This window comes from Medicago sativa, chromosome 1 (assembly GCF_051527215.1).
Source record: "Medicago sativa cultivar Bolivia chromosome 1, Bolivia_mono, whole genome shotgun sequence".
Classification (NCBI taxonomy): Eukaryota; Viridiplantae; Streptophyta; class Magnoliopsida; order Fabales; family Fabaceae; genus Medicago; species Medicago sativa.
In genome coordinates, this window is record NC_140749.1 from 24,835,105 (window position 1) to 24,862,716 (window position 27,612).

At 37.9% G+C, this 27,612-nt stretch overlaps 1 protein-coding gene across 1 annotated transcript; it reads left to right on the top strand.

The window, feature by feature from the left end:
• LOC146953853 (uncharacterized) lies at nucleotides 1-27,612 on the top strand. The gene is made up of 5 exons (XM_085742914.1): nucleotides 1-214; nucleotides 8,531-8,607; nucleotides 22,318-22,570; nucleotides 25,897-26,381; nucleotides 26,460-27,612. The coding sequence occupies exons 1-5, from the start codon at nucleotides 1-3 to the stop codon at nucleotides 27,486-27,488; spliced, it is 2,058 nt and encodes a 685-aa protein (XP_085599040.1). The 3' UTR covers nucleotides 27,489-27,612.

Sequence of the window (27,612 nt, forward strand, 5' to 3'; positions counted from 1 at the left end):
ATGGATGAGACAGAGGAAGAAATAGCTAACCAGCTCAGTGAATTACAAACATTAATGGCGTCATTAGACATTAATGAAAGACAAAAAACAATAGAAGAATCAGACGAAGAAAATAAATTTGTCTATGATTTTGATTCAGAGAGTTCCTTTAGTAATGAAGATGAACAACAAACAGGATTGGTCAAAACAGATCAACCAGAAACTTCAGAAGCAGGTGCTAAAAGAAAAAGACAAGATCAGGAAAAATTTAAAGAACAAATGATAATACAAGAAAAAAATAAATGAAAGAAAATATAAGAGTATACCATCAAAATATATTCCAATTGTAAATTCACAAAAAGAGGATGATGTTCTCAATCTTGATTGTATCACAGATAAAGGAAAAGAACTAAGAGAATGGTATCGAAAACATAAAATAAATGTTCAAATAGATGTCCAATTAAAAGCCTTCAGCCCAAAGGATATTGTTATACCCTAATTTTGGACCTAAAAATACTAGCTTCATTCTTTTCTTGCATTTCAAGTCACTTGAATATATCTCTGATCAATTACATCTTTCTCTGCATTTTATTTCAATATCACTTGCAAAATTCACATAAAAGGGCATTTTAGTCATTTCCTATGTTAAAATTTCTTTCAGTCTTTTAAAATTGTTTGAGTCCTTTCAAATAGTTTATACAAACCCTTGCTTCAATTCTATGTCAAAATCCATTTCAAAAAAATTGCATTTGAAGTCATTTTTGAGTCAGTCTTGCCCCTGGGGGCATTTTAGTCTTTTCATGTGTTAAAACTCTGTTTAAGTTCTAAAATTTGTCTCTGAGTCTTTTCAATTGGTTTAAATAAACTCTTGCTTTAATTCCATGATAAAACCCATTTTTAAATTGCATCTGAGTCATTTTGAGTCATTTTAGTCCCTAGGGGCATTTTGGTCATTTCACATGAAATTTTGGCAGAGAGAGGTTACTTTGAAGTACCTCATTTAAGTAATTGGTTCATTTTAGTCCGTTTTGTTATTTTTAATCGTTTCACTTTACGTTTATTCGAATTTACCATTTTTTAGTTCAAATTTTATTTTTTATTTTTTCTTTTTTTTTTAAGTCCTCAAAATTCTAATAATTGCAGCTAAGTCCTTTTTGTTTCGAATTTTATTTTTAAGTCCTTTTCTTTTAAATTTTTTTTGCAGAACAGTCCATATTGACCAATTGGTTTTTTAGTTCTTTTTATTATTTTTGCAGTTTGGTCCTCAAGTTTCAGTTTTTGCAGATTAGTCCAAAGAGAGTTAGTTACAGTCCAGGCCACGTGTCAGCTCGCTATTGGGTCCCAAGCACAGGTGTCAGCCTATAAAAGGCCTAATCATCACAGATCCATTCATTCAGTGCCAACTCAACAAACACCTTTCCATTCTCTCTCCAGAATCAAACGAATCAAAATCCAGAAAACTCAAGAACACGATGAAGTTCATGAAGAACTTCATCCCCAAATCATAAACCCTAACTCACATTAACCTCAATTCCTCGCAAATCCATACCAATCCATCACAAATTCTCAACAATTTCATCACATAAGACTCAAATCCAGCAATTTTGCAACAAAAACAGTTCGAATTAAAAACATTTTGTTTCGCAAGTTCTCAGAGATTCGAAGTGAATCATCATCATCGAACTTTGATTTCTGCAATTCGAAGCTCGAATTCATCACCTGAGTAATAAATTCGAACGATCACAGAAGCAAAGAGAGTGAGAAGAAGAGGATCGAAGCAAGATTTGAACCGGTGAAGAAGGAGAAGAGAGTTTCACCGATTTATTTTCGGTTCAACACTTACCAGAAGAATCAGAGGCTTACTCCAGGATCTTTTGTTCGAATCTCCAATCAAATCCAGGTATATTCAAAAAACCTTCTCGTTTTAGCATACAGTCATCATCGAAGGTCCATAAACAAAAGTAAACGGTGAAACAACGTGGATTAACAAGTTTAGAACTTGTTCACGCGAAAAAGTTCAAAAATATTCGAAAAACTTTGAAACCGAACCCTAAAAATGTAATTCATGAAGATTCACCGTTTGTTTTTCAAATCAGAGTTCAAATTCGTCATCAGTGAAGAAGATAGAGTAGGTTGGGGTTTCGTTTCAAGAGATTCGAAGTAGTTTTGAAAAACCTAAAACCGAAAAGTTCAGTTGTAGATCTACTCCGATCTAAGTCTCTTTTCAAAAAAATAGTTTCGAAATCATGAAGAGGAAGTCAAGACGAACACAACGACATGTTTTTTTCCAGAAAAGGTGTTCAGGTACGGCGGCGCCACCGGCAGCCACCGTACCTCCACCGTCGTGCTCGTCGGAGAAGAAGAAGGATTGCAGAGCTTCTCTCACTAGGAGAGAGCTTAGAGAGAGAAAGGGAAGTGAAGAATGAGGTGGACCGGTCCTCAAATCTTTATAAAGGCCATTGAACCAGACCAGTTCAACCTTGGTTCACTTCTGGTTCACTCTCCACCGTTTGATTTAGGGTTAACTTGATCTGGATCAATCCAACGCCCCTGATGCGTTTGGATGATCCAAGATCCATTTTCCCTTTGGGCCTGGGTCTTCACTTTCGTTTTCTTTTGATTTGTAGCTATTTCGCACTCTGTTTTGGCTTTTTGCACCTCTGATCATGTTCAAATTTGTCTAGAAAATTCTATAAAAATTTGTGTATGTTTCTTGTCAATTTTGTATTGTTTTTATGCAATTTGTTCACTGAAAATCTTGGCAAAAAATATTAGCACGTTTTTGTTTTATTTCTTGAATTGATATGAAGATTCCTATAGAAAAAAACACCTAATTCCATTTAATTTCTTGATAGTTGTTTGTGGTACATATCACTTGAATTTTGTGAGTTCATTGCTACTGTTTGTATTTGATTTTGATGCTTGTGTGTGGATCTTGGTTAGTTGCTTGGTTTACAAGTCACATTTGTGAATAAATAATGCATATATGTCTAAATTCACCTTAAAAATGTCAAGTCCATCATGTTGCCCTAATTCTCACTTTAAGATTTGATTCTAAGCCTTTAAAAAATGTATGAGAAAGTGAGGATTTTAGGCAATAGGATTTTTACATTTTGTGGGTGATTTAGTCATATTTTGCACTTGTCTTGGTTTATTTTATGCTTTTATTCTAGTATTTTTTTTGCCTTATTTTTCTCCATATTATCATGTGCTACTAACCATTTTCTTGTGTTTCATGTTTCATACATCATGAGCATACTCTCTATCACACTTTCTCATCCCATTTCTTTACATTTCTTTTGGTTTTAATTCATTTGTGTGGGATTAAGTTCTCACAAAGAAGTAGTGTGTATGTAGGTGAATGATGTAAAGGACAATGGACTCTAATGATGTACACCGACACAAGCACCGACACATGCACACACATCACATAGATAGTTTTAGACGTATGCTTAGAATATGCATGTTTAGATGTATGTTTAGGATTGCATTTTAGATGAATGCTTAGGCTTTACACTTAGAAAAATCAACTTTCCAAAAAAAAACTTGAATAACATCACTCAAATAATTTTCCAAAGAAACCTTGGGATCAAAATCCCATTGAATTTTCCCTTTATTTTCTTAAATAAAAACCTTAATGAACTTTAATCATGCTTAGACCTTCTTTGCAAAATAACTAATTCAACCCCACTTTTCCACAATCTCATGCCTTTAAGGCCTCTCAATCTCATTCTTCAAACTCCAATTTTCAAACTTAAAATCAACCAACAAAAACAAAAACATTTTTGGAAGAGAACTACTGTGGATTTGATCCCTTAAACGGGTACGTAGGCAAGGACAAAATTCCTTCAATTCAAATAAAATAAAAATTCAAACACATTCTTCTCCCTCCAATTCTTCACTTAGAACACTTTTAGGCTTAAAATCATCTTTCAAAATAGCATTTAAAATGAAGCGCGCGCGTAGAAATTAAAGATGGTTCCTATAGGTTACTATAGTCGTTATGGGTGCCTAACACCTTCCCGTAGCGAAAACAACTCCCGGACCTCGATTCTCAAGGGTTTTGCTTACTTTTTCCCTTCCCAAGAAAAAATGAGATATCACCGGTTAAAAAGGTTCAAACTTAATCAATGTTTGACACCCGAAAAACCAAGATAAAACAGCTGGCGACTTCACTGGGGAGATTCGAGAGTTACGCCTAGTCTTTATTTCCACGCTTGCGCTTGTATTTTCACTTGCTTCTTTTATTTTCTTATGTGAATAAATGTTTAATTTCTTGCAAACGTGTGGGGTGAGAATATCAAAAGTCCTGCACCCGGGCTGAGTGAACTTAGGATTTAGGAGGGATATAATCGACAATTCATTCCGGGGGTTGCCTCGTGTTTTGGATTATGCGATCAATCCCACATAGCTGAGGCATTTTGGGGGTGATGTTGTCGGCGCGTGTTGTCGTGTTTAGGCACTTTACTTCTAATTGTTCTATGACGCTATGAACCGTAGATAACCAAACCCATCCATGGCCATTTTCTAGGATGTAGTGCGGAGGCTAAACCGAGTGTTGTCTCGAGTTTTAGTTGTCACGCGATACTACACTCAAGCTAGACCTTCTTACGTATAATCATGGAGCGAGTGATGTCTCGTGACACCGTGATATATGTCGGAGAGGTTGCAACTTGGGAACCTTTTTAGAACCCGGTTACTATTATCCTAAAGCCCTAGATTCACTGGACACCGTGTCCACCCATGACTCCTCGACTTTGAACTTCAACCCACCATGTTTTCTCCGAACTTGAACATAATCATTCATGGATACATGCATACATGCATAAACTTTTTCCATGCATTGTTATCGAAGGGCTTAGACAAATTGAATTTGTAAACATTGTAGGAATGGGGAAGACTAAGTCCTACAAGTTCAAGGAAGTGAATTTGGCTAGTTTGAGAGATTTGGCACTCAAGGTCGAGGATCCGACTGGTTTCCGACGCCGTTACGGGGCTTTACTTACTATTCTCCAGACTAATATGGATGAGAAGCTTGTGCACACTCTAGTGCAATTCTATGATCGGGACTATCGGTGCTTTACTTTTCCCGACTTTCAGTTGGTGCCTACTCTAGAGGCTTATTCTTCCTTGATGGGTCTATCTATTGCTAAGGGGGTACCCTTCGCGGGACTTGAGAATCCTCCTACTCCATTGGTTATTGCTAAAGATCTCTATCTCAAGACCACCGATGTCTCCAAGAATCTTGTCACTAAGGCACGTATCCGAGGGTTCACTTCAGAGTATCTACTTGAGAAAGCCAACCTCAATACCACTTGTCAGGACACTCTCGAGGCTATTCTTGCACTTCTCATCTATGGGCTTATTCTCTTTCCAAATCTTGATGACTTCGTGGACATGAATGCTATTATGATCTTCCACTCCAAGAATCCGGTTCCTACTTTGCTAGCTGACACATACCATGCTATTCACGGTCGATCCGGCAAGGGTCGTGGATACATTCTTTGCTGTGTGCCTCTCCTCTATAGGTGGTTTATTTCGCACCTTCCGGAGTCTTTCCACGCCAATCCGGAGAATTGGTCTATTTCACAAAGGATTATGGCTCTCACTCCTAATGAAGTGGTTTGGCTCACTCCCGTTTCTAGGGTAAGGAAATCATCTTTGGTGGTGGGAAGTTCCTTAATGTACCTCTTCTTGGTACCCGGGGTGGAATCAACTATAACCCGGAGCTCGCCTTGCGACAGTTTGGTTTCCCGATGAAAGAAAAGCCCATCAATCTTGCTACAGCTCCTTACTTCTTTCACTACTTCAATGCTCCCATGGGAATAAGAGAGGATTTCATAGGAGCTTGGTCCAAACTTCAGAAGAAAGAGGTGAAGCATATGGGTGTAAGGTCCGGTGTTGCTCATGAAGCCTATACACAGTGGGTGATAAACCAAGCTGTGGAGATTGGTATGCCTTACCCCTCTATGAGATATGTGTCTGCATCTATTCCTACCATGCCTTTGCCTCTACTCCCACCTACTCAGGAGATGTATCAGGAGCATCTAGCTATGGAGAGTCGGGAGAAGCATCAATGGATGGCTAGATACTATGAGGCTGAAAACTTGATCATGACTTTGGATGGAAAGGATGAGAAGAAGACTCATGAGGTCTTGACACTGAAGAAAGAGTTAGCTAAGGCTAAGAGAGAGATTGAAGAGAAAGATAGGTTGCTTATGAGAGACTCTAAGAGGGCTAGGGGTGCCCGTGACTTCTATGCACGATACTGCAGTTATGAGTCTGAGTCTGAGGATGACGCTTCCACTTCCTATGCTTGAGGATTTCTTTTTCCTGTTGTTATTTCCAGTTGTTTATGTTGTTTTACATTTCAAAGTCTATCCCTTGGCTTAGCATTTCAAAGGGAATCGTCTTGTAAAACTATATGTTGGTTGTTTGTTTTCCGTTTATGTTAATTATTGCTTAGTAATGTTTACAAGTTTCTAGTTTGTCTAAAAACCCTTCGATAACACAAAAAAGAGTCTTTTTGCATATGCATTAACACATTTCATGCATCATATGCATTCATTGGCCACAAAAAACTTCTCTCGTGCTCATTGCCTCCTGGTTTTGTCCGCCGCAGTCTGAAAGGTGGCTCGTGTTCGCAAGGTTTACCAACCAGATAGAGTTCATCAAACAAGATTTCACAAGAGAAGGATTATGGCTAACTTTGAAGAAGAAAATGCTCAGCTCCGTGCCGAATTGGCTGCTATGAAAGAAGACCTGGCTAAGGCTCATGACACTATGTCTGCTCTGATGGCTGCACAAGAACAACCAGCCACATCTGTTCCGGCTTCTACTGAAGCAATTCCATCTATCCCATTGTATACTGTGGCTACCGATGCTCGGTTTGTTATGCCCAATGGGCGTCCTTATGGTCTCTCAGCGTACTATTCTCCTAATACTGCTGCTGGTGTGTCTGGTTTTGCTGGTCAAGGACAGATTCCTGTATCCACTATTATGCCTCAGGTGACTACTGTCACCGATCCTATTGTCCACACTGTGCAACAAGTGATTGATGTCGATACTCCGCGTGGACAAGATCCTGCAATGGAAGCTATGAAAAGACAGTTAAGGGAGTTGGCTGGAGAACTCCGTGAGGTCAAGGCTAGCCGTGGAAGCAATGTCTCTGCTAAGGCTCGTGATCTATGCTTGGTATCCCGATTCGAGATTCCTAAGAAGTTTAAGGTACCAGATTTTGACAAATACAATGGATTTTCCTGTCCACATAGCCATGTCATTCGGTACGTCCGGAAGATGGCCAATTATGCAGATAATGATGCACTGATGATACACTGCTTCCAAGACAGCCTAGCAGAAGATGCGGCAGATTGGTACACTGGTTTGAGCAAAGACAATATCCATACCTTTGAGGAGCTTGCTACTGCTTTTGAAAGTCATTATGAGTTCAACACCCGTCTGAAGCCAAACAAAGACTTTCTTAAGTCCTTGTCTCAGAAATCAGATGAAACCTTCCGTGAGTATGCCCAGAGATGGAGAGGGGCAGCTGCCCATGTTTCTCCTCGGCTTGATGAGGAAGAATTAACACAGACATTCCTGAAGACTCTGAAGAAGGAATATAAGGAAAGAATGATTGTCTCGGCTCCAAACAACTTCTCCGATATGGTTACCATGGGAACTCGTCTAGAGGAGGCTGTCAGAGAGGGTATCATTGTTCTTGAGAAGGGTGAATCTTCAGCCAGTGCACCAAAGAAGTACGGTAATGGCCACCATAAGAGGAAAGAATCCGAAGTAGGGATGGTATCTGGTAACTCATCTGCAGCTGCTACTCAATTACCTCTGCCCTATCAATACATGCAATACGCTCAACATCCTTTCTTCCCGCCATTCTATCAGCAATATCCTATGCCACCGGGTTAACCACCAGTGCCCGTTAATGCCATTGCTCAACAAGTACAACACCAACCTCCTGCTCCTCAACAACAGCAGCAGCAACAACAGGGTCCTCGGCCCAAGACTTCTTTTCCACCAATACCTATGCGGTATGCTGAGCTGCTCCCAACTCTACTTGCCAAGGGACACTGTGTTACTAGACCAGGCAAACCTCCGCCTAATCCATTGCCTCCCAGGTTCCGACAGGATCTCACATGTGAATTCCATCAGGGTGCTCAAGGCCACGATGTTGAAGGTTGCTATGCTCTGAAGTATATTGTGAAAGATCTGATAGAAAAAGGACGATTGACTTTTGAAAATAGCGTTCCTCATGTTCTTGACAATCCACTTCCAAACCATGCTGCTGTTAACATGATTGAAGCTTTTGAAAAGGTCCCCGTTCCTCAAGAGGATCCCATGTTGGATGTCCGCAATGTTGTTACTCCCTTGGTACCGCTACATGTCAAACTTTGCCAAGTCTCTTTGTTCAATCACGATCATGCTTCTTGTTCAGAATGTCTTCAAAATCCTATGGGCTGTTGTGAGGTGCAAGATGATATCCAGAGCCTGATGGATGACAAGTATTTGATTGCCAGTGATGTTTGTGTGATCGTGCCAGTGTTTCATGATTCTCCGGTTAAAAGTGCATCTAAGACAAGGAATGCTGAGCCCTTGGTGATCAGGTTACCTGGTCCGGTATCTTACGCCTCTACAAAGGCAATCCCTTACAAGTACAATGCAACCATGATTGAGAATGGAGTAGAAGTGCCTCTGGTATCCCCAGCTACAGTTGATAATGTTGCAGGTGAAATTACAACTCTGAGAAGCGGAAAGGTCCGTCCACCCTTGTTCCAAAAGAAGGTGGTTACACCTATTGCCATGGTGACTCCACCAGTTGCTCCTCCTATTGACAAGAGCCCCGGCCCATCAGGCCAATCTATTGACGAATCTAACTTGGACGAAATTCTGAGGCTTATCAAAAAGAGCGACTATAAGATTGTTGACCAGCTGCTGCAAACTCCGTCAAAAATATCGATCTTGTCTCTGCTCATGAGCTCAGAGGCTCACAGGAAAGTGTTAATGAAGGTACTTGAACAGGCCTATGTTGATCATGAAGTCTCTGTGGATCAGTTCGATGGAATAGTAGGTAACATTACTGCTTGCAATAACTTGGGGTTTGGTGACGATGAACTCCCCGAAGCAGGGAAACACCACAACTTGGCTCTGCATATCTCAGTGCACTGCAAGTCTGACATGATATCCAATGTGCTGGTGGACACTGGATCGTCCTTGAATGTAATGCCTGAATCTACACTAAGACAGTTGAGTCATCATGGAATTTCTCTGAGGAGAAGCAGCTATTTGGTTAAGGCTTTCGACGGATCTCGCAAAGATGTTCTTGGGGAGGTAGATTTGCCAATTACCATTGGTCCTGAGACATTTCAGATTACTTTCCAGGTCATGGACATCAATGCTTCTTACAGTTGTCTCCTCGGAAGACCGTGGATTCACGACGCCGGGGCAGTAACTTCTACTTTGCATCAAAAGCTCAAGTTTGTGAAGAACGGTAAGATTGTCACTGTACATGGTGAAGAAGCATATCTGGTTAGCCAAGTGTCATCTTTCTCTTGTGTTGAAGCAGGGTCCGCTGAAGGGACGTCATTTCAAGGCTTGACTGTTGAAGGTGCAGAGCCCCGGAGGGCTGGTGCTAGCATGGATTCATTAAAACATGCCCAGAAAGCTGTTCAAGAAGGACAAGCTGCTGGCTGGGGCAAAGTGATTCAGATTTTGGAAAACAAGCGCAAAGAGGGCCTTGGATTCTCCCCAACCTCTGGCGTTTCAACAGGAACTTTCTACAGTGCTGGGTTTATCAATGCTATTGCTGAAGATGCTGCTGAAAGTAGTTATGTGCCTACATTTGTTGTACCAGGAGGCACTGTGAGAAATTGGGAGGCCATTGATGTTCCTTTAGTCATGCATGCTTCCATGTAATGTGTCTTGTTGCTCATGCTTTTTTGTTTTCAAAATAACAATCCTTTCGCTCTGCCCAAGGCGAAAGTGATATCATTGTAAGGGCGTGTTTGTTTCGGCATTGCCGTTATCAATAAAAGTTGTCGTCTTGCTCACGACTCTTTGTTTTTTACTTTTTGGTGCCTTTTTTTGGAAATAATGGTAATGCCAGAAAAAACCAAAACATCTGTATTTTCTTATTAATTTCAAAAAATCTGCATGAAAAGCATTTTTCTAAAATCATCCCAATCATATTATGCAGATTGAACCACAATAAACCCGTTGAACACAGTGACCCTATGGTTCCTCCAAATTTTGAATTCCCTGTATATGAAGCTGAGGATGAGGAAGATAATGAAGAGATACCGTATGAGATCACTCGACTGCTTGAGCAAGAAAGAAGAGCCATTCAGCCTCACCAGGAAGAGATCGAACTTATCAACCTGGGTACTGAAGAGAACAAGCGAGAAATCAAGATTGGTGCTGCACTCGAGCAAGAGGTGAAAAAGAAGATTATTCAGCTTCTCCATGATTATCCAGATGTCTTTGCATGGTCCTATGAAGATATGCCGGGACTAGATCCCAAGATTGTGGAACATCGGATACCGACAAGACCTGAATGTCCTCCTGTCAAACAGAAATTGAGAAGGCCTCGTCCGGACATGGCTCTTAAGATCAAAGCTGAGGTGCAGAAGCAAATTGATGCGGGTTTCCTCATGACAGCTGAATACCCTGAGTGGATTGCCAACATTGTACCAGTACCAAAGAAAGATGGGAAAGTTCGAATGTGTGTTGATTACAGAGATTTGAACAAAGCCAGTCCGAAAGATAACTTCCCATTGCCTCATATTGATGTGCTTGTTGACACTACTACTCAGTCTAAAGTGTTCTCTTTTATGGATGGTTTCTCTGGATATAACCAGATACAGATGTCACCTGAAGATAGAGAAAAGACGTCCTTCATTACTCCGTGGGGAACGTTCTGTTATAAAGTGATGCCGTTTGGCTTGATAAATGCTGGTGCTACCTATCAAAGAGGTATGACAACCCTGTTTCATGATATGATTCACAAAGAGATTGAAGTATATGTTGATGACATGATTGTGAAGTCAAGTGATGAAGAGCAGCATGTTGTGTATTTGAAAAAGATGTTTGAAAGATTAAGAAAGTACAAGCTGCGGTTGAATCCTAATAAGTGCACATTTGGTGTAAGATCTGGAAAGTTACTGGGCTTCATTGTCAGTCAAAGAGGCATTGAAGTTGATCCTGATAAAGTCCGAGCCATCAGAGAGATGCCGGCTCCTCAAACTGAAAAGCAAGTCAGAGGTTTCCTCGGACGCCTGAATTATATTTCAAGATTCATATCTCATATGACTACTACTTGTGGCCCAATTTTCAAGTTGCTCAGAAAGAATCAGCCTGTTGTATGGAATGATGAATGCCAGGAAGCTTTTGATAGCATTAAAGAATACCTGTTAGAGCCACCTATCCTTGTCCCGCCAGTGGAAGGAAGGCCTTTGATTATGTATCTGTCAGTGTTAGATGATTCTGTGGGCTGTGTTCTCGGTCAACAAGACAAGACTGGAAAGAAAGAACATGCTATCTACTATCTGAGCAAGAAGTTCACCGACTGTGAGACTCGGTATACAATGCTTGAAAAGACTTGTTGTGCTTTAGCTTGGGCTGCCAAGCGCCTGCGTCATTATATGGTGAATCATACAACTTGGTTGATATGCCGAATGGATCCAATCAAATACATCTTTGAGAAGCCTGCTGTTACTAGAAAGATTGCACGTTGGCAAATGTTGTTGTCTGAATATGATATTGTGTACAAAGCTCAGAAAGCAATCAAAGGAAGCATCCTTGCTGAGCATCTTGCTTGTCAACCTCTTGATGATTACCAGCCAATTAAGTTTGATTTCCCGGATGAAGAGATTATGTATCTGAAAGCAAAAGACTGTGAAGAACCACTGATCAATGAAGGGCCAGATCCCAATAGCAAATGGGGATTGGTGTTTGATGGTGCTGTTAATGCTTATGGTAAAGGAATTGGAGCCATCATTGTAACTCCGCAGGGGCACCACATTCCTTTCACCGCTCGAATAACTTTTGAATGCACAAACAACATAGCTGAATATGAAGCATGCATCTTGGGCGTTGAAGAAGCCATTGACCTGAGAATTAAACACCTTGACATCTATGGAGATTCTGCACTTGTTATTAATCAGATAAAGGGTGAATGGGAGACTCATCATGAGAAGCTGATCCCTTACCGTGACTATGCCAGACGTCTGTTGACATACTTTACCAAGGTTGAGCTGCACCATATTCCTCGGGATGAAAATCAGATGGCTGACGCTCTTGCTACTTTGTCCTCTATGTTTCGTGTCAATCACTGGAATGATGTGCCCGTAATCAAGGTGCAGCGTCTTGATAGACCCGCTCATGTGTTTACTATTGAAAATGTACCAGATCGGACTGATGAAGATGCGAATGATAAAAAGCCTTGGTATCACAATATCAAACAATTCTTGCAGAATCATGAATATCCACCTGGTGCTTCCAACAGGGATAAAAAGACCTTGAGAAGATGGGCTAGCAGATTCCTTCTGGACGGAGAAATCCTATACAAGAGGAACTATGACATGGTCTTGTTGAGGTGTGTTGACAAACAGGAAGCTGAGAAGTTGATGCATGATGTACATGACGGTACCTTTGGGACCCATGCTTCGGGTCACACCATGTCAAGAAAACTGTTAAGAGCCGGCTATTACTGGATAACTATGGAATGTGATTTCCACAAACATGCTAAGAGATGCCACAAGTGTCAAATTTATTCTGACAAGATTCATGTGCCTCCACACGCTCTCAATGTTATATCTTCCCCATGGCCTTTCTCTATGTGGGGCATTGACATGATCGGAAGAATTGAACCAAAGGCTTCCAATGGACATCGTTTCATTCTAGTGGCAATTGACTATTTCACCAAGTGGGTTGAAGCCGCTTCCTATGCAAATGTGACCAAGCAAGTGGTAGTGAAGTTTATCAAGAATAACATCATCTGTCGATATGGTGTTCCCAACAAGATCATCACTGACAATGGCTCCAATCTGAACAATAACATGATGCAAGCTTTATGTGCAGAATTCAAGATCGAACATCACAACTCTTCTCCTTATAGACCTCAGATGAATGGTGCAGTTGAGGCCGCTAACAAGAACATCAAGAAGATTGTTCAGAAGATGGTCACTACTTACAAAGACTGGCATGAGATGCTGCCGTTTGCCTTGCATGGTTACCGTACTACAGTGCGCAGTTCAACCGGGGCAACCCCTTTCTCTTTGGTATATAGTATGGAAGCAGTTCTCCCTCTGGAAGTGGAGATTCCATCTCTTCGAGTGATCATGGAAGCAAAATTAACTGAGGCTGAATGGTGTCAAAGTCGGTACGATCAATTGAATCTGATTGAAGAGAAACGTATGGATGCTATGGCCCATGGACAGTTGTATCAAGTGCGAATGAAGAATGCTTTTGACAAGAAAGTCTGACCTCGAGAATTCAAGGAAGGCGAACTTGTATTGAAAAGAAGGATAAGCCAGCAACCCGACCCAAGGGGCAAGTGGACACCTAACTACGAAGGTCCTTATGTTGTCAAGAAGGCTTTCTCTGGTGGTGCTTTGATTCTTACACACATGGATGGTGTTGAACTCCCAAATCCTGTTAATGCCGATATAGTCAAGTCTAAAAAGAAAAGAATAGCGTGGTAGGTCGAAAACCCGAAAGGGCAGCCTAGGCAAAAATGCGCTTCCCGGTGGGTCGAAAACCCGAAAGGGCGATCCAGGCAAAAGTTAGGGACAAAAAAATGAATATGAAAAAGCTCGCTGAGATTGTACGCGACTCAGGCAAGAATGACCGCCTCGATGAGCCGAAAACCCGAAAGGGCGGTTCATGCAAAAATGAGGTTGACAATAAAAGACAAGTAACTATATCTGGCAAATCACCATCACCCCTTGGAGCATCTGCAACTGTCAATGATCGTTTTCATCAGAAGCTTCTGTACTTGTGAATTCAAAATTTCTATGAAATGTAGCGGTCATCGTGTTCAATGTATCACCAACCAATAAAATTACCATTTTCCAAGCTTTGTAAATCCGTGAAGTCATGCCTTTGGCTGACCCTCACTCTTCTACATCAATTTGAGCCTGTGCTATTGTTTGAAACTCTATTTTTCTTTCTATTTTCAATGCTATATACAAAACATATTTTCTTTCCATTTTGATAATGTCAATATCTGAAGCAAACATTTTTGAAAACTGAAAAATCTTTTTCTGTCTATTTTGAAAACAAACCTGAGCAATAGGGTACATTTCAATGAAACATGCATGAACAAATGAATGTCAATGTCTATTTCAATACATGTTACAAGCAGGTTACTCCCCAGGATGATCTGTGGTCAATGGCAAGAATGAAAAAACAGAATGGAAATGAAAAATTGAAAAATAAAAATGAAAAGCTCGCTAAGTTGAAAACCTGAAAGGGCGGCTTAGGCAAAAATGAGCACCCCGCTGATTGACAACCTATGAAGGCAATTCAGGCAAAAATGGGGCAATGAAAAGAATTTTATTCCCCGGTGAATCGAAAACCCGAAAGGGCGGTTCAGGCAAAAATGGGATTGAAAAATGAAAGAATGAAAGAATGAAATATTGAAAAGCATTGACCACAGATGCGAACATCCAATGTTTACCCAACACTGACACGCCTAGCAACGGCGACCTGTATCCAAGAATCTTCCAAGGTTCCCTCTTCTACAGTTTATATTGCCCTCAGTCATGGTTTCGATACGTCTCTCAACGACGGTCTCTCCAAAGAGGTTTTTCCCCTGTGAATATATATTGCAGCACGAGCCACTACGTGCCCAACCTTTCAATGTTTTTGTCTATCTCTGTGAAACTTCTCTGTCAAACTACAAGCCAATCATGCATTTCAAGCATTCATACATGCATAATCACGCATTTTATGTGCTCATACATTCAATAATCTTGTTATACCATACATACATGTTGCATTTCCAATTTCAATTTTCAATCTAAATCAATCTCCAATCTCAATCCAATCACAATTTCAACTGGCAAATTCAATTCAATTTCAACCTTCAATCCAATTTCAATGTCAATCTCCAAATTCAATTCAATCTCAATCTCTAAATCAATTCAATTTCAATCTCCAATTTCAATCCAGTCTCAACTTCAATTGTCAAATTCGTTGCAATCTCAACTCTCCAATCTCAATTTCAAATCATTTTAAATCTCAAATTCGATGCAATCTCAACTCTCAAACCTCAATTTCAATTCAATCCAACCTCAATTTCAATTTCAACTCAATCTCAATTTCAATTTCAAATCAAATTTCCAATTTCAATCCAATCTCAATTTCAATTTAATGTCAATTTCCAATTCAATTCAATTTTGACTCTCAATTCAATGTTAATGTCTATGTCTCTGCTCAATCTCAACTTTCAATCCCTCTTTCAATATCAAACTTTCAATTCAATGTCATTGTCAATGTTAATCCACTCTCAATTTGCCTTTGGGCCAACAAAAATGGTCATGTCTATCTTCAAATCAAGTCAATATCAACTTACTCTCAATTTGAATCTTTCTGAATCAAACTTCCAATTTGTATCTTGTTATCGGTCAAGTGACTAGTTTGATCCGAAGAACAACTTGTACCTGCTTATACGCCTATGCTTCCGGACAAACAGCAAGTTCGATCCAAAGAGCAGTTTGTACCCAGCTTATGCTTTGATTCAGTCAAACGACAAGTTCGATCCAGAGAACAGTTTGTATCTACCCTTTTGTCTATATCTCCAGCCAAACAACCAGTTCGATCCTAAGAACAGTTTTATGCTTGTCCATCTATTTGTATTTTCAACCAAGTGTCAAGTTCGATCCAAAGAACAGCTTTTGTCTGCCTATATGTCTATGTTTCCGGTCAAGTGCCAAGTTCGATCCCAAGAACAGCTTGTACCTATCTCTTGTTTTGTATTCCTTGGTCAAGTGGCTAGTTCGATCTAAAGAACAGCTTGTACCCTATTTTCTATCCCCTGGTTTGTCTACCCTGTCAGTGTCTATCTGAATCCCCAGTGACATGACATGCTCCATAGACTCCGGTTGTTTGTCTTGCATTCATAATCAGAATATTGCATGGCACTCATATCTTTGAAAACCTGAAAGCGTATTTTTATGTCCAAAAACAGTGCAAATGTTAATATTTAAGTATCTTCGTCCCGTCAAATCAAAGACTACGTCTTTTGACTCTCCAGACAAAGAAACTTAAATAGGGGCAGCTGTTATACCCTAATTTTGGACCTAAAAATACTAGCTTCATTCTTTTCTTGCATTTCAAGTCACTTGAATATATCTCTGATCAATTACATCTTTCTCTGCATTTTATTTCAATATCACTTGCAAAATTCACATAAAAGGGCATTTTAGTCATTTCCTATGTTAAAATTTCTTTCAGTCTTTTAAAATTGTTTGAGTCCTTTCAAATAGTTTATACAAACCCTTGCTTCAATTCTATGTCAAAACCATTTCAAAAAAATTGCATTTGAAGTCATTTTTGAGTCAGTCTTGCCCCTGGGGGCATTTTTGTCTTTTCATGTGTTAAAACTCTGTTTAAGTTCTAAAATTTGTCTCTGAGTCTTTTCAATTTGTTTAAATAAACTCTTGCTTTAATTCAATGATAAAACCCATTTTTAAATTGCATCTGAGTCATTTTGAGTCATTTTAGTCCCTAGGGGCATTTTGGTCATTTCACATGAAATTTTGGCAGAGAGAGGTTACTTTGAAGTACCTCATTTAAGTAATTGGTTCATTTTAGTCCGTTTTGTTATTTTTAATCGTTTCACTTTACGTTTATTCGAATTTACCATTTTTTAGTTCAAATTTTATTTTTAATTTTTTCTTTTTTTTAAGTCCTCAAAATTCTAATAATTGCAGCTAAGTCCTTTTTGTTTCGAATTTTATTTTTAAGTCCTTTTCTTTTAAATTTTTTTTGCAGAACAGTCCATATTGACCAGTTGGTTTTTTTTAGTTCTTTTTATTATTTTTGCAGTTTGGTCCTCAAGTTTCAGTTTTTGCAGATTAGTCCAAAGAGAGTTAGTTACAGTCCAGGCCACGTGTCAGCTCGCTATTGGGTCCCAAGCACAGGTGTCAGCCTATAAAAGGCCTAATCATCACATATCCATTCATTCAGTGCCAACTCAACAAACACCTTTCCATTCTCTCTCCAGAATCAAACGAATCAAAATCCAGAAAACTCAAGAACACGATGAAGTTCATGAAGAACTTCATCCCCAAATCATAAACCCTAACTCACATTAACCTCAATTCCTCGCAAATCCATACCAATCCATCACAAATTCTCAACAATTTCATCACATAAGACTCAAATCCAGCAATTTTGCAACAAAAACAGTTCGAATTAAAAACATTTTGTTTCGCAAGTTCTCAGAGATTCGAAGTGAATCATCATCATCGAACTTTGATTTCTGCAATTCGAAGCTCGAATTCATCACCTGAGTAATAAATTCGACCGATCACAGAAGCAACGAGAGTGAGAAGAAGAGGATCGAAGCAAGATTTGAACCGGTGAAGAAGGAGAAGAGAGTTTCACCGATTTATTTTCGGTTCAACACTTACCAGAAGAATCAGAGGCTTACTCCAGGATCTTTTGTTCGAATCTCCAATCAAATCCAGGTATATTCAAAAAACCTTCTCGTTTTAGCATACAGTCATCATCGAAGGTCCATAAACAAAAGTAAACGGTGAAACAACGTGGATTAACAAGTTTAGAACTTGTTCACGCGAAAAAGTTCAAAAAGATTCGAAAAACTTTGAAACCGAACCCTAAAAATGTAATTCATGAAGATTCACCGTTTATTTTTCAAATCAGAGTTCAAATTCGTCATCAGTGAAGAAGATAGAGTAGGTTGGGGTTTCGTTTCAAGAGATTCGAAGTAGGTTTGAAAAACCTAAAACCGAAAAGTTCAGTTGTAGATCTACTCCGATCTAAGTCTCTTTTCAAAAAAATAGTTTCGAAATCATGAAGAGGAAGTCAAGACGAACACAACGACATGTTTTTTTCCAGAAAAGGTGTTCAGGTACGGCGGCGCCATCGGCAGCCACCGTACCTCCACCGTCGTGCTCGTCGGAGAAGAAGAAGGATTGCAGAGCTTCTCTCACTAGGAGAGAGCTTAGAGAGAGAAAGGGAAGTGAAGAATGAGGTGGACCGGTCCTCAAATCTTTATAAAGGCCATTGAACCAGACCGGTTCAACCTTGGTTCACTTATGGTTCACTCTCCACCGTTTGATTTAGGGTTAACTTGATCTGGATCAATCCAACGCCCCTGATGCGTTTGGATGATCCAAGATCCATTTTCCCTTTGGGCCTGGGTCTTCACTTTCGTTTTCTTTTGATTTGTTGCTATTTCGCACTCTGTTTTGGCTTTTTGCACCTCTGATCATGTTCAAATTTGTCTAGAAAATTCTATAAAAATTTGTGTATGTTTCTTGTCAATTTTGTATTGTTTTTATGCAATTTGTTCACTGAAAATCTTGGCAAAAAATATTAGCACGTTTTTGTTTTATTTCTTGAATTGATATGAAGATTCCTATAGAAAAAAACACCTAATTCCATTTAATTTCTTGATAGTTGTTTGTGGTACATATCACTTGAATTTTGTGAGTTCATTGCTACTGTTTGTATTTGATTTTGATGCTTGTGTGTGGATCTTGGTTAGTTGCTTGGTTTACAAGTCACATTTGTGAATAAATAATGCATATATGTCTAAATTCACCTTAAAAATGTCAAGTCCATCATGTTGCCCTAATTCTCACTTTAAGATTTGATTCTAAGCCTTTAAAAAATGTATGAGAAAGTGAGGATTTTAGGCAATAGGATTCTTACATTTTGTGGGTGATTTAGTCATATTTTGCACTTGTCTTGGTTTATTTTATGCTTTTATTCTAGTATTTTTTTTGCCTTATTTTTCTCCATATTATCATGTGCTACTAACCATTTTCTTGTGTTTCATGTTTCATACATCATGAGCATACTCTCTATCACACTTTCTCATCCCATTTCTTTACATTTCTTTTGGTTTTAATTCATTTGTGTGGGATTAAGTTCTCACAAAGAAGTAGTGTGTATGTAGGTGAATGATGTAAAGGACAATGGACTCTAATGATGTACACCGACACAAGCACCGACACATGCACACACATCACATAGATAGTTTTAGACGTATGCTTAGAATATGCATGTTTAGATGTATGTTTAGGATTGCATTTTAGATGAATGCTTAGGCTTTACACTTAGAAAAATCAACTTTCCAAAAAAAAACTTGAATAACATCACTCAAATAATTTTCCAAAGAAACCTTGGGATCAAAATCCCATTGAATTTTCCCTTTATTTTCTTAAATAAAAACCTTAATGAACTTTAATCATGCTTAGACCTTCTTTGCAAAATAACTAATTCAACCCCACTTTTCCACAATCTCATGCCTTTAAGGCCTCTCAATCTCATTCTTCAAACTCCAATTTTCAAACTTAAAATCAACCAACAAAAACAAAAACATTTTTGGAAGAGAACTACGGTGGATTTGATCCCTTAAACGGGTACGTAGGCAAGGACAAAATTCCTTCAATTCAAATAAAATAAAAATTCAAACACATTCTTCTCCCTCCAATTCTTCACTTAGAACACTTTTAGGCTTAAAATCATCTTTCAAAATAGCATTTAAAATGAAGCGCGCGTGTAGAAATTAAAGACGGTTCCTATAGGTTACTATAGTCGTTATGGGTGTCTAACACCTTCCCGTAGCGAAAACAACTCCCGGACCTCGATTCTCAAGGGTTTTGCTTACTTTTTCCCTTCCCAAGAAAAAATGAGATATCACCGGTTAAAAAGGTTCAAACTTAATCAATGTTTGACACCCGAAAAACCAAGATAAAACAGATATCTTCAATTATCTTAAAACCAAAACATCTGGAAATGCGATGAAATTCATACACGAATATCCAGATTCAGAATTACCGTCTACGGGAAATGAAACTGTAGATTATATATACCAGGTCCTAAGAGCGGAATTCATAGGATACGAAAGTATCGATGCTAAGAAAGAATTAGAAAATACATTAATTCATAATTTTTTTAATTTAAAGATTTGTGAAATGTGTCAAATAGATCCATTCATATGTGAATTTGAAGAATACTACTATGATATTCATCAAACAAAAAGAATAGAATATAATTTATTAAGTTTATTCTATAATAAACTCCCAAGAGGATTAGGAATAAAAATGCAAAATTTTTTTTTGGGATTGGAAAATACCTTAGGAGCAAGAATAACAACACTAAGGCAGTGGATAACTGAACATTGTATAGAAAAAATTACATTAAAAGAAGCTCAAATAAAACTTTGTTGTAACCAGTTACAAGAAAGGGTAGGAAACTATGGTTGTAATAGGCCAAAAGGACGACGAAAAAAGAAAATTTTTAGAAAAATAGATCGATCAGAATACAGAAGGAAAAATAAATTTCCTAAGAAATTTAATAAACAAAAATATTTTAGGAGAAAGAAAAAATATCCTAAGAAGAATTCATGTCCCAAAGGTAAGAAAACATGCACATGTTGGTTGTGTCATGAAGAAGGACATTATGCAAATGAGTGTCCTAAGAAGAAAAATTCTAAAAAAGAAACATTAAAATTAATTTGGGAAGTAGGTTTCGAACCAATAGAATCAGATATAGATTCTGATGAAAGTAGTATCTTTGAATACACTACTGAAGAGGAATTTGAAGAATGAGTAGGAAAATTTTAAAAAATGGAAACCCTAATTCAACATTTATTCAAATTAGTTTGAATAAAAAGAAAATCATGGGTTATATTGATACAGGTGCAACTCTATGTTTTGGAAGAAAATCTATATCCAAAGAATGGATTAGATTAAAAAAACCAAAAGAAATAATAATTGCTGACAAAACAAAACATAAGATATGGTTTGTTTTGAAAAATACCTTCATAAAAATTGAATATAGATATTTTTATGTAAGATCAATCTATGAACATGATTCTGGAATAGATTTGATAATAGGAAATAACTTTTTAAAGTTATATAGTCCTTTTGTTCAAGAACTTGACACTATAACATTAAAATGGTTCAATGTTAATAATCCAGAGGAAAGTGAATTTGTTACAACAAACATTGTAACAAAAAATGAAATTTTAAAGGCAATAAAAGAAAATCTTAACGTACTCAGATGTATGTGGGAAACTGAACAAGGATTAGAACATCATTTAGATCAAGTGTGTTATGAAAATCCATTAGATTCTATAGTAAATAAGATACAAGATTTAGTTATCATAAAACTTAAAGACCCTAAAAAAGAGGTTAAGGTTTTATACAAAATCCCTTATTCATCTGATGATAAGGAAGAATTTAAAAAAGAAATAGCAGAATTATTAGAGAAAGGTCTAATAAGGGCTTCTGTTAGTCCACATTCAGCGCCAGCTTTTTATGTCAGAAAACACAATGAGATAAAAAGAGGTAAGGCTCGAATGGTGATCAACTATAAGAAACTTAATGATGCAACTATAAGTGATTCATATAAGTTACCGAGAAAAGATTACATTTTTGAAAAAATAAGAGGATGTAATTGGTTTTCATCTCTAGATGCAAAATCTGGATATTGGCAGTTGAGGTTATCAGAAGAAACAAAACTTTTAACAGCTTTTAGTTGTCCAGAAGGACATTTTGAATGGAATGTTTTACCATTTGGTTTAAAACAAGCACCATCAATATACCAAAGATTTATGGATAATACTCTTAAAGGTCTTGATCATATTTGCTTTGTATACATTGATGACATTCTAATTTTTACTAAAGGAAGTAAAGAACAACATGTCAAGGATGTCACAATTGTTTTAAATAGGATAAAAGATAGAGGTATTGTTTTATCCAGAAAAAAGTCAATACTTTTGAAACAGGAAATCGAATTCCTTGGTCTTATCATAAGAGAAGGAGGAAAACTCGATTTGTCACCACATGTTCAAGAAAAAATTCTACTTTTTCCTGATCAATTAACAGATAGGAAACAAATCCAAAGATTTTTGGGATGTCTAAACTACATTGCTAATGAAGGATTTCTCCAAGATTTAGCAAATGATAGGAAATTTTACAGAAGAAGATATCTGAAAAAGTTCCATGGTCATGGACACAAAAAGATACTGAGGCTGTAAAATCTTTAAAAGAAAAACTAAAAGTTTTACCACAACTATACAACCCAACAAAAAATGATTTTTTGGTTGTAAATGTTGATGCAAACCAGTTTACTTGGGGTGGAGTTATGAGAGCTCTACCTAATGGAAAACAAGAACTGGGACTAAATCTCAGTGGATATGTTGAGGATGAAACCCCACAACAATCCTATACCATTGTGGACGTAACCCCACAGTTAAAATCAGATATCCCTAATGGGCGATCAGATATAAAATCAGTCTCGACTGATACAAAACTTGATTATTCAAGTAATAACATCCGAATTAAGGATAATGAACTTGTATTATGCAAATATGTTTCAGGTTCTTTTAAAGATGCTGAAACAAGATATCATATTAATGAGAAAGAAACTCTTTCTTGTTTAAAAGTTTTGGAAAAATGGCGAATGGATTTAATTCCATCAAGATTTTTATTAAGAACTGATTCAACTTATGTTAGCGGATTTTGGCGCTACATGTAACAGCCCAGGTGGGTCCCGCACCTATTAGTGGGGCCGTCCCACTACCCCGGCACTGTCACTCACAAGCTGTTTACGTTGGATTTTCGTAAACAACCGCTGGTTTACAAATGGTAACTTGCAAGATCAACCAGTAAATCTTAGGACATATTGTGTTTGTTCTTGTTGTTAGAAATTCTGCGTTTTTGATGTCAAAAATATAAGAAATATGATAAAAACAATCGAATTCAATCCACTTGAACTCAATCGAACTTAATAAAGTAAAGTGCAAGAACACTTAAAGAACAAAGGGTAAATTGCATTGATTAAACAAAGGTTGGTACACAGATTCATACATTGCAACTTGTGACTCGTTTCTCGCTTCCATACGGATACTTTGAGTGTAAGTTTGTATGACGGAATTGTGACCCGTTTTTTCTATGAAAAACTACTATTTATACTAAGTCTAGAAATAACTACACTTCTTTGAAATTCAAACTACAACTGCCACAAGTCGACAGTTTTACTTATTTGAAAACAAACTTAAAATAAAAACTGACTTAAAGAATAACTGCTGATAACCACCTTCGAAAACTGCCTTATCGAAGTCTTCTACCATCTTCGAACCCATATTTGCTTTCAACACAACACTCTGTTCGAATCTTCTTTAAATCTAGGTCAACTATACTTTGACCACATTTATTACAGCTAGTAAAATATATTGGCTAACAAATTGCCCCCCAGAAACGCCATTTTCGATTTCATCGAAGAAGAAAAAGACGTTTTTGAAAAAAAAACTAACATTCTCCATCGAAATGAATGATGTCAGTATTTAATTCAAAACTAATTCAAATTTCCTTTAAATACTGACCCCACAATCTTAGTTAGTGGGCCACGTTCTCTAACATTGGAAAAGACAACACTTTAATGGTAAAACTGTCAAAATAAGATCTTGACATGTGTCATGATCAAAAGTCCATATAAAAGCAAACTCACCTTTACTCTTTTCACTTTTCACCATTTCATTTTCACTTTCACTGTTCCTCTTCTCCGCCAAAAGTTCTCTCGAAGAAAAAACTTTAAATTTTCTGCAACTCCTATCTTTACACACGAACTATTCATCAAATTCTCACAAAAATACTTAAACAATGACGAACGCAGCAGGAACTTCTCATGTGAATCGCGAAGAACCCATTGATTTTACTAAAGAAATCGCCAGTGCTGCTCCTGCTTTTATGAACGAACCAGAGATCAATGAAGCTGAAAAAGCTATCTGGAAAACCCAGGTAATCATCCCTTGTACTGATACTCCACATGCATTTTTAGGCCCCATTTCTCTAGAACCTGAAACTCCAGAGATTAATTCTCTTTTCCCATGCATTGAAACTCAACCTCCTTTAATTTTCACAAAAGGTCCTTTTGACCTAAGTTTTGTAAAATCCAAAATTAGGACTGAACCAAAAACTTATCCAGAATATATTGCTTGGTTAGACAAAGTTCAAAAACAAAAGGGACAGTTCTGGAAGGAGAAAGGGATTTTTGATCTCATCCAAATATCTCGATATGGTCCAAAATACCATAATGAATTGATATTTGCTGCTTTACATTTTTGGAACCCATCGAACAACAGCCTTCACTTGAAATGTGGAATGCTCACTCCTACCCTTTTAGATGTGGCTGGCCTTACTAGCTTAAAACCAACTGGATACACGTTTAATCCAGATGTTACCACTTCTCAATACTCAGTAAATTTCGATAGCCCTGCCTATGGTTTATTTATAGCTAACAACCATGATATCGAATGTGCTGAAGTATCTGCAGATGAACATGTAGCTTTTTTGACCTACTGGTTGTCTATGCATGTTTTTTGCTCGAGGTCAGTACAAGTCCCTAAGAAATTCATGTGTCTAGCTAGTCAGTTGCATGAAGGAACAGATATCTGTTTAAGCAAACTGATTCTAGGTTCTTTATATGAAACCCTTAACCAAACAACTAATAATCTTAGAGATTATCCCCAAACTGGTGGAAATTTAGTTGTATCAGGACCCATATGGTTGTTTCAACTATGGCTTTTAGCCATTTTTGGATCAAAACTTGCTTCGATCCTACCTTCCTCTTCCACATCAGCATACTCAGACAAGACCACTGAAGGTATAGGCTTAGCTATGTTTCACCCCGATGGGAACAAGTCTTCACAACAACTTTTTGAAAATGCTTATACAACCCTGCTTGATTGTCCCATTTTCACCCCTATGATGGCACCATTTACCACTAGGAAATATGGACCTAACTGGTTCAAAGAGGACTTTCCCACTACTTCGAAAAAAGCCAATAAAACAGAAATCAATGCTATATGGGAAGCTTATTTGACCCCTACCTATCTATCTAGCAGACTTACACCTGGTAGCCCTTATGGAGTATATGGTTATCAACCTAACCATGTAGCTAGACAGTTTGGTATGGTTCAATCAAAACCCAGCTCCTTGTTCAAAAGTATAAGTGAATGGAGAATTCCTCTGATCGAACCTGTGTGGAAATCCATAATTCAAGCCAAGAGAACAACTGTGTTCGAGCCTACATATTTCTCAACATCATTTGCATGCTCTGAAGCATTCTTTCGATGGTGGCGAAATTATTACATGCGCCAATCCAATCGAGGGAATCCCGATGAATTGCTGCCTCAACTGACCAGTACTTTTCACACTTTGCAGAACAAAGACAAGAAGACTAGAGGTACGCACATTAAAGAAATTCAGCAATTTCAAAGATATTATCAAACAACATATGACCCTTTACATCCAAAGAGGACAGTATATTATGCTGCTCAAACTCTGAGAGATAAAGTTCGAGAGAAAATTTCAGAAACAATTTTTCCCCCTGGAACACCCAATAAATATCTTTATGTTTTAGAAAAGAAAATGAGACTAGCAAGACTTCCATCTTGTAATCTTGCTTTGGCCTTCAGGCCACCATACCCAAAATGGTTACTTTATAATTTCAAATTCCCATAAAATAATTTAGTAACCTATGCTAAATGCAATTTATACCAATATAATGGTGAACTTGGCTATGAATTATCCCAAGTTCGAATCGAAACTCCCAGTATCATGGGTATGATTTTTTCTTTCGCTAAAACACATTAATACTATTGTTAAAAGAAATAGTACTTATCTGTATAATCACATATTTCAGCTTTGCCTTTAACTCCAGGAGAAGCAAAGCTCGATGATGCCAGCACCCAGAACACTTTGAAAAGCAAGTCTGACAAGAAGAAAAAGAAAGCTTCCCAAACTAAAGAAGTTGAATCGAAGAAATCTGAGGCTGCATCGAAGGAACCTCCTAAATCAAAGGAACCCAAAGTGAAAACAACTTCATCAAAAGGACATTCTAGATCGAAGAGCAAGAAAGAACAAGCAACTGTCGATCTCTCTGATGATGATAGTGAGGTGGAGATAACTAAAGAACAGATCGAAGCTTCCAAAGTAACACTTCCCAAAGTCCATACTGAAGGAAGAAGGAAAAGAAAACAAGAACAAATATCACTTGTCCAAGAAAAGGAAGTCGAAGTGGAAGCTTCTGAAAGTTCTCCCCCCATCTCACCATCTAAACCATTCAAACGTCGTCGAAAGACTTCTCATTCTAGTGCTCATTCACATGTTGGTGATAATGGTTCGAAGGTATTTTATCGAAACCATATTTTATACGAAATATCTCTAAATGTCTTGTTTTTTAAGCATCTATCTTATTCTTTTTAGGGTATCGAACAAGAACAAACTAAACCATCACAACATGGGCAAGTTCTTCCTTCTTCGAAGACCACTTCACCAATTGCTGAAGACAAAGAGGATGAGCATGATGATGCTAGCAGTCCAGAAGGTCTTAAAGTGGATCCTCCTCAACAACAACAGGCAGAAACACCCACTGATGACTTGGTAAATGATGAATCACTCAACAATGACCAATCTCATTCTGCACCCACCCTTGGAGATAATGTATCGAACTTTGCTACTGAAGATACAAACATAACTACTCAACAAGATGCTCCTGGTGATGCAGAGATGATTGCTCAACAAGATGCCCCTATGATCGATCTGGAAGAAATCGATCGATTGGCCAAAGATGATCCTTTCAATGCCTTTGCCTTGATAGCTAAGAGTAATACTCTTTTCTTAACTAGCACTGGCCAAACTTCTGATTCATCCAAGGGAAATCCCTCTGAGACTTCAAAGAGCAACCTGCTAGCAGAATTTCAAAAGAAGATCATCGAAGCCAACTTGCTAGAGTTGATTGAAAAGGATGCTGGAGCTCTTGCTGAAATCAAGAGTTTATTTGAAAAACTTGGTGCTCTCCCAACTGGTTGGAAGTTTCGAAACCTGTTTAATTATCTTGAACCAATGTTGGAGAGTGCTAATCAAAATTTCCAGAAGAGGAAAACTGGTCAAGCTCAGATGGCAGAGAAGAAAGCGCATCATGATCAAATTGCGATCGAACTGTCATCCTTCCAAGAGAAATTTAAAACTCTTCAGCAAGAAAGAAACAATGCGAAGCAGCAAGTGGTTGACATCGATGCCAAGATTAAAGAACTGGAAGCTCAGAAAGCTGAAATTTTGGCTAAGGATGAAGCCAGAAATCGAGAAGCCAATGAAGCTGTTAACAAATTCAAGCTCTCCAAGGAACTAGAGTCTACCATTGCTCAACTTGCAAATGACAACCATGCTCTCGATACCCAACTGGCTGAATACAAAAGCCAAATTGAGAAACTCATCTCATCATTTGAGATTTAGTTCTGTTTCTATTTTATTCTCTAAGACTTTTATTTTATTTCAGCCTTATCGAATATCTTGGTCTGTAATGTCTTTATAACAATCTGTGGACCATTTTCTATTTCGAACGACAATTTCTTTTCAA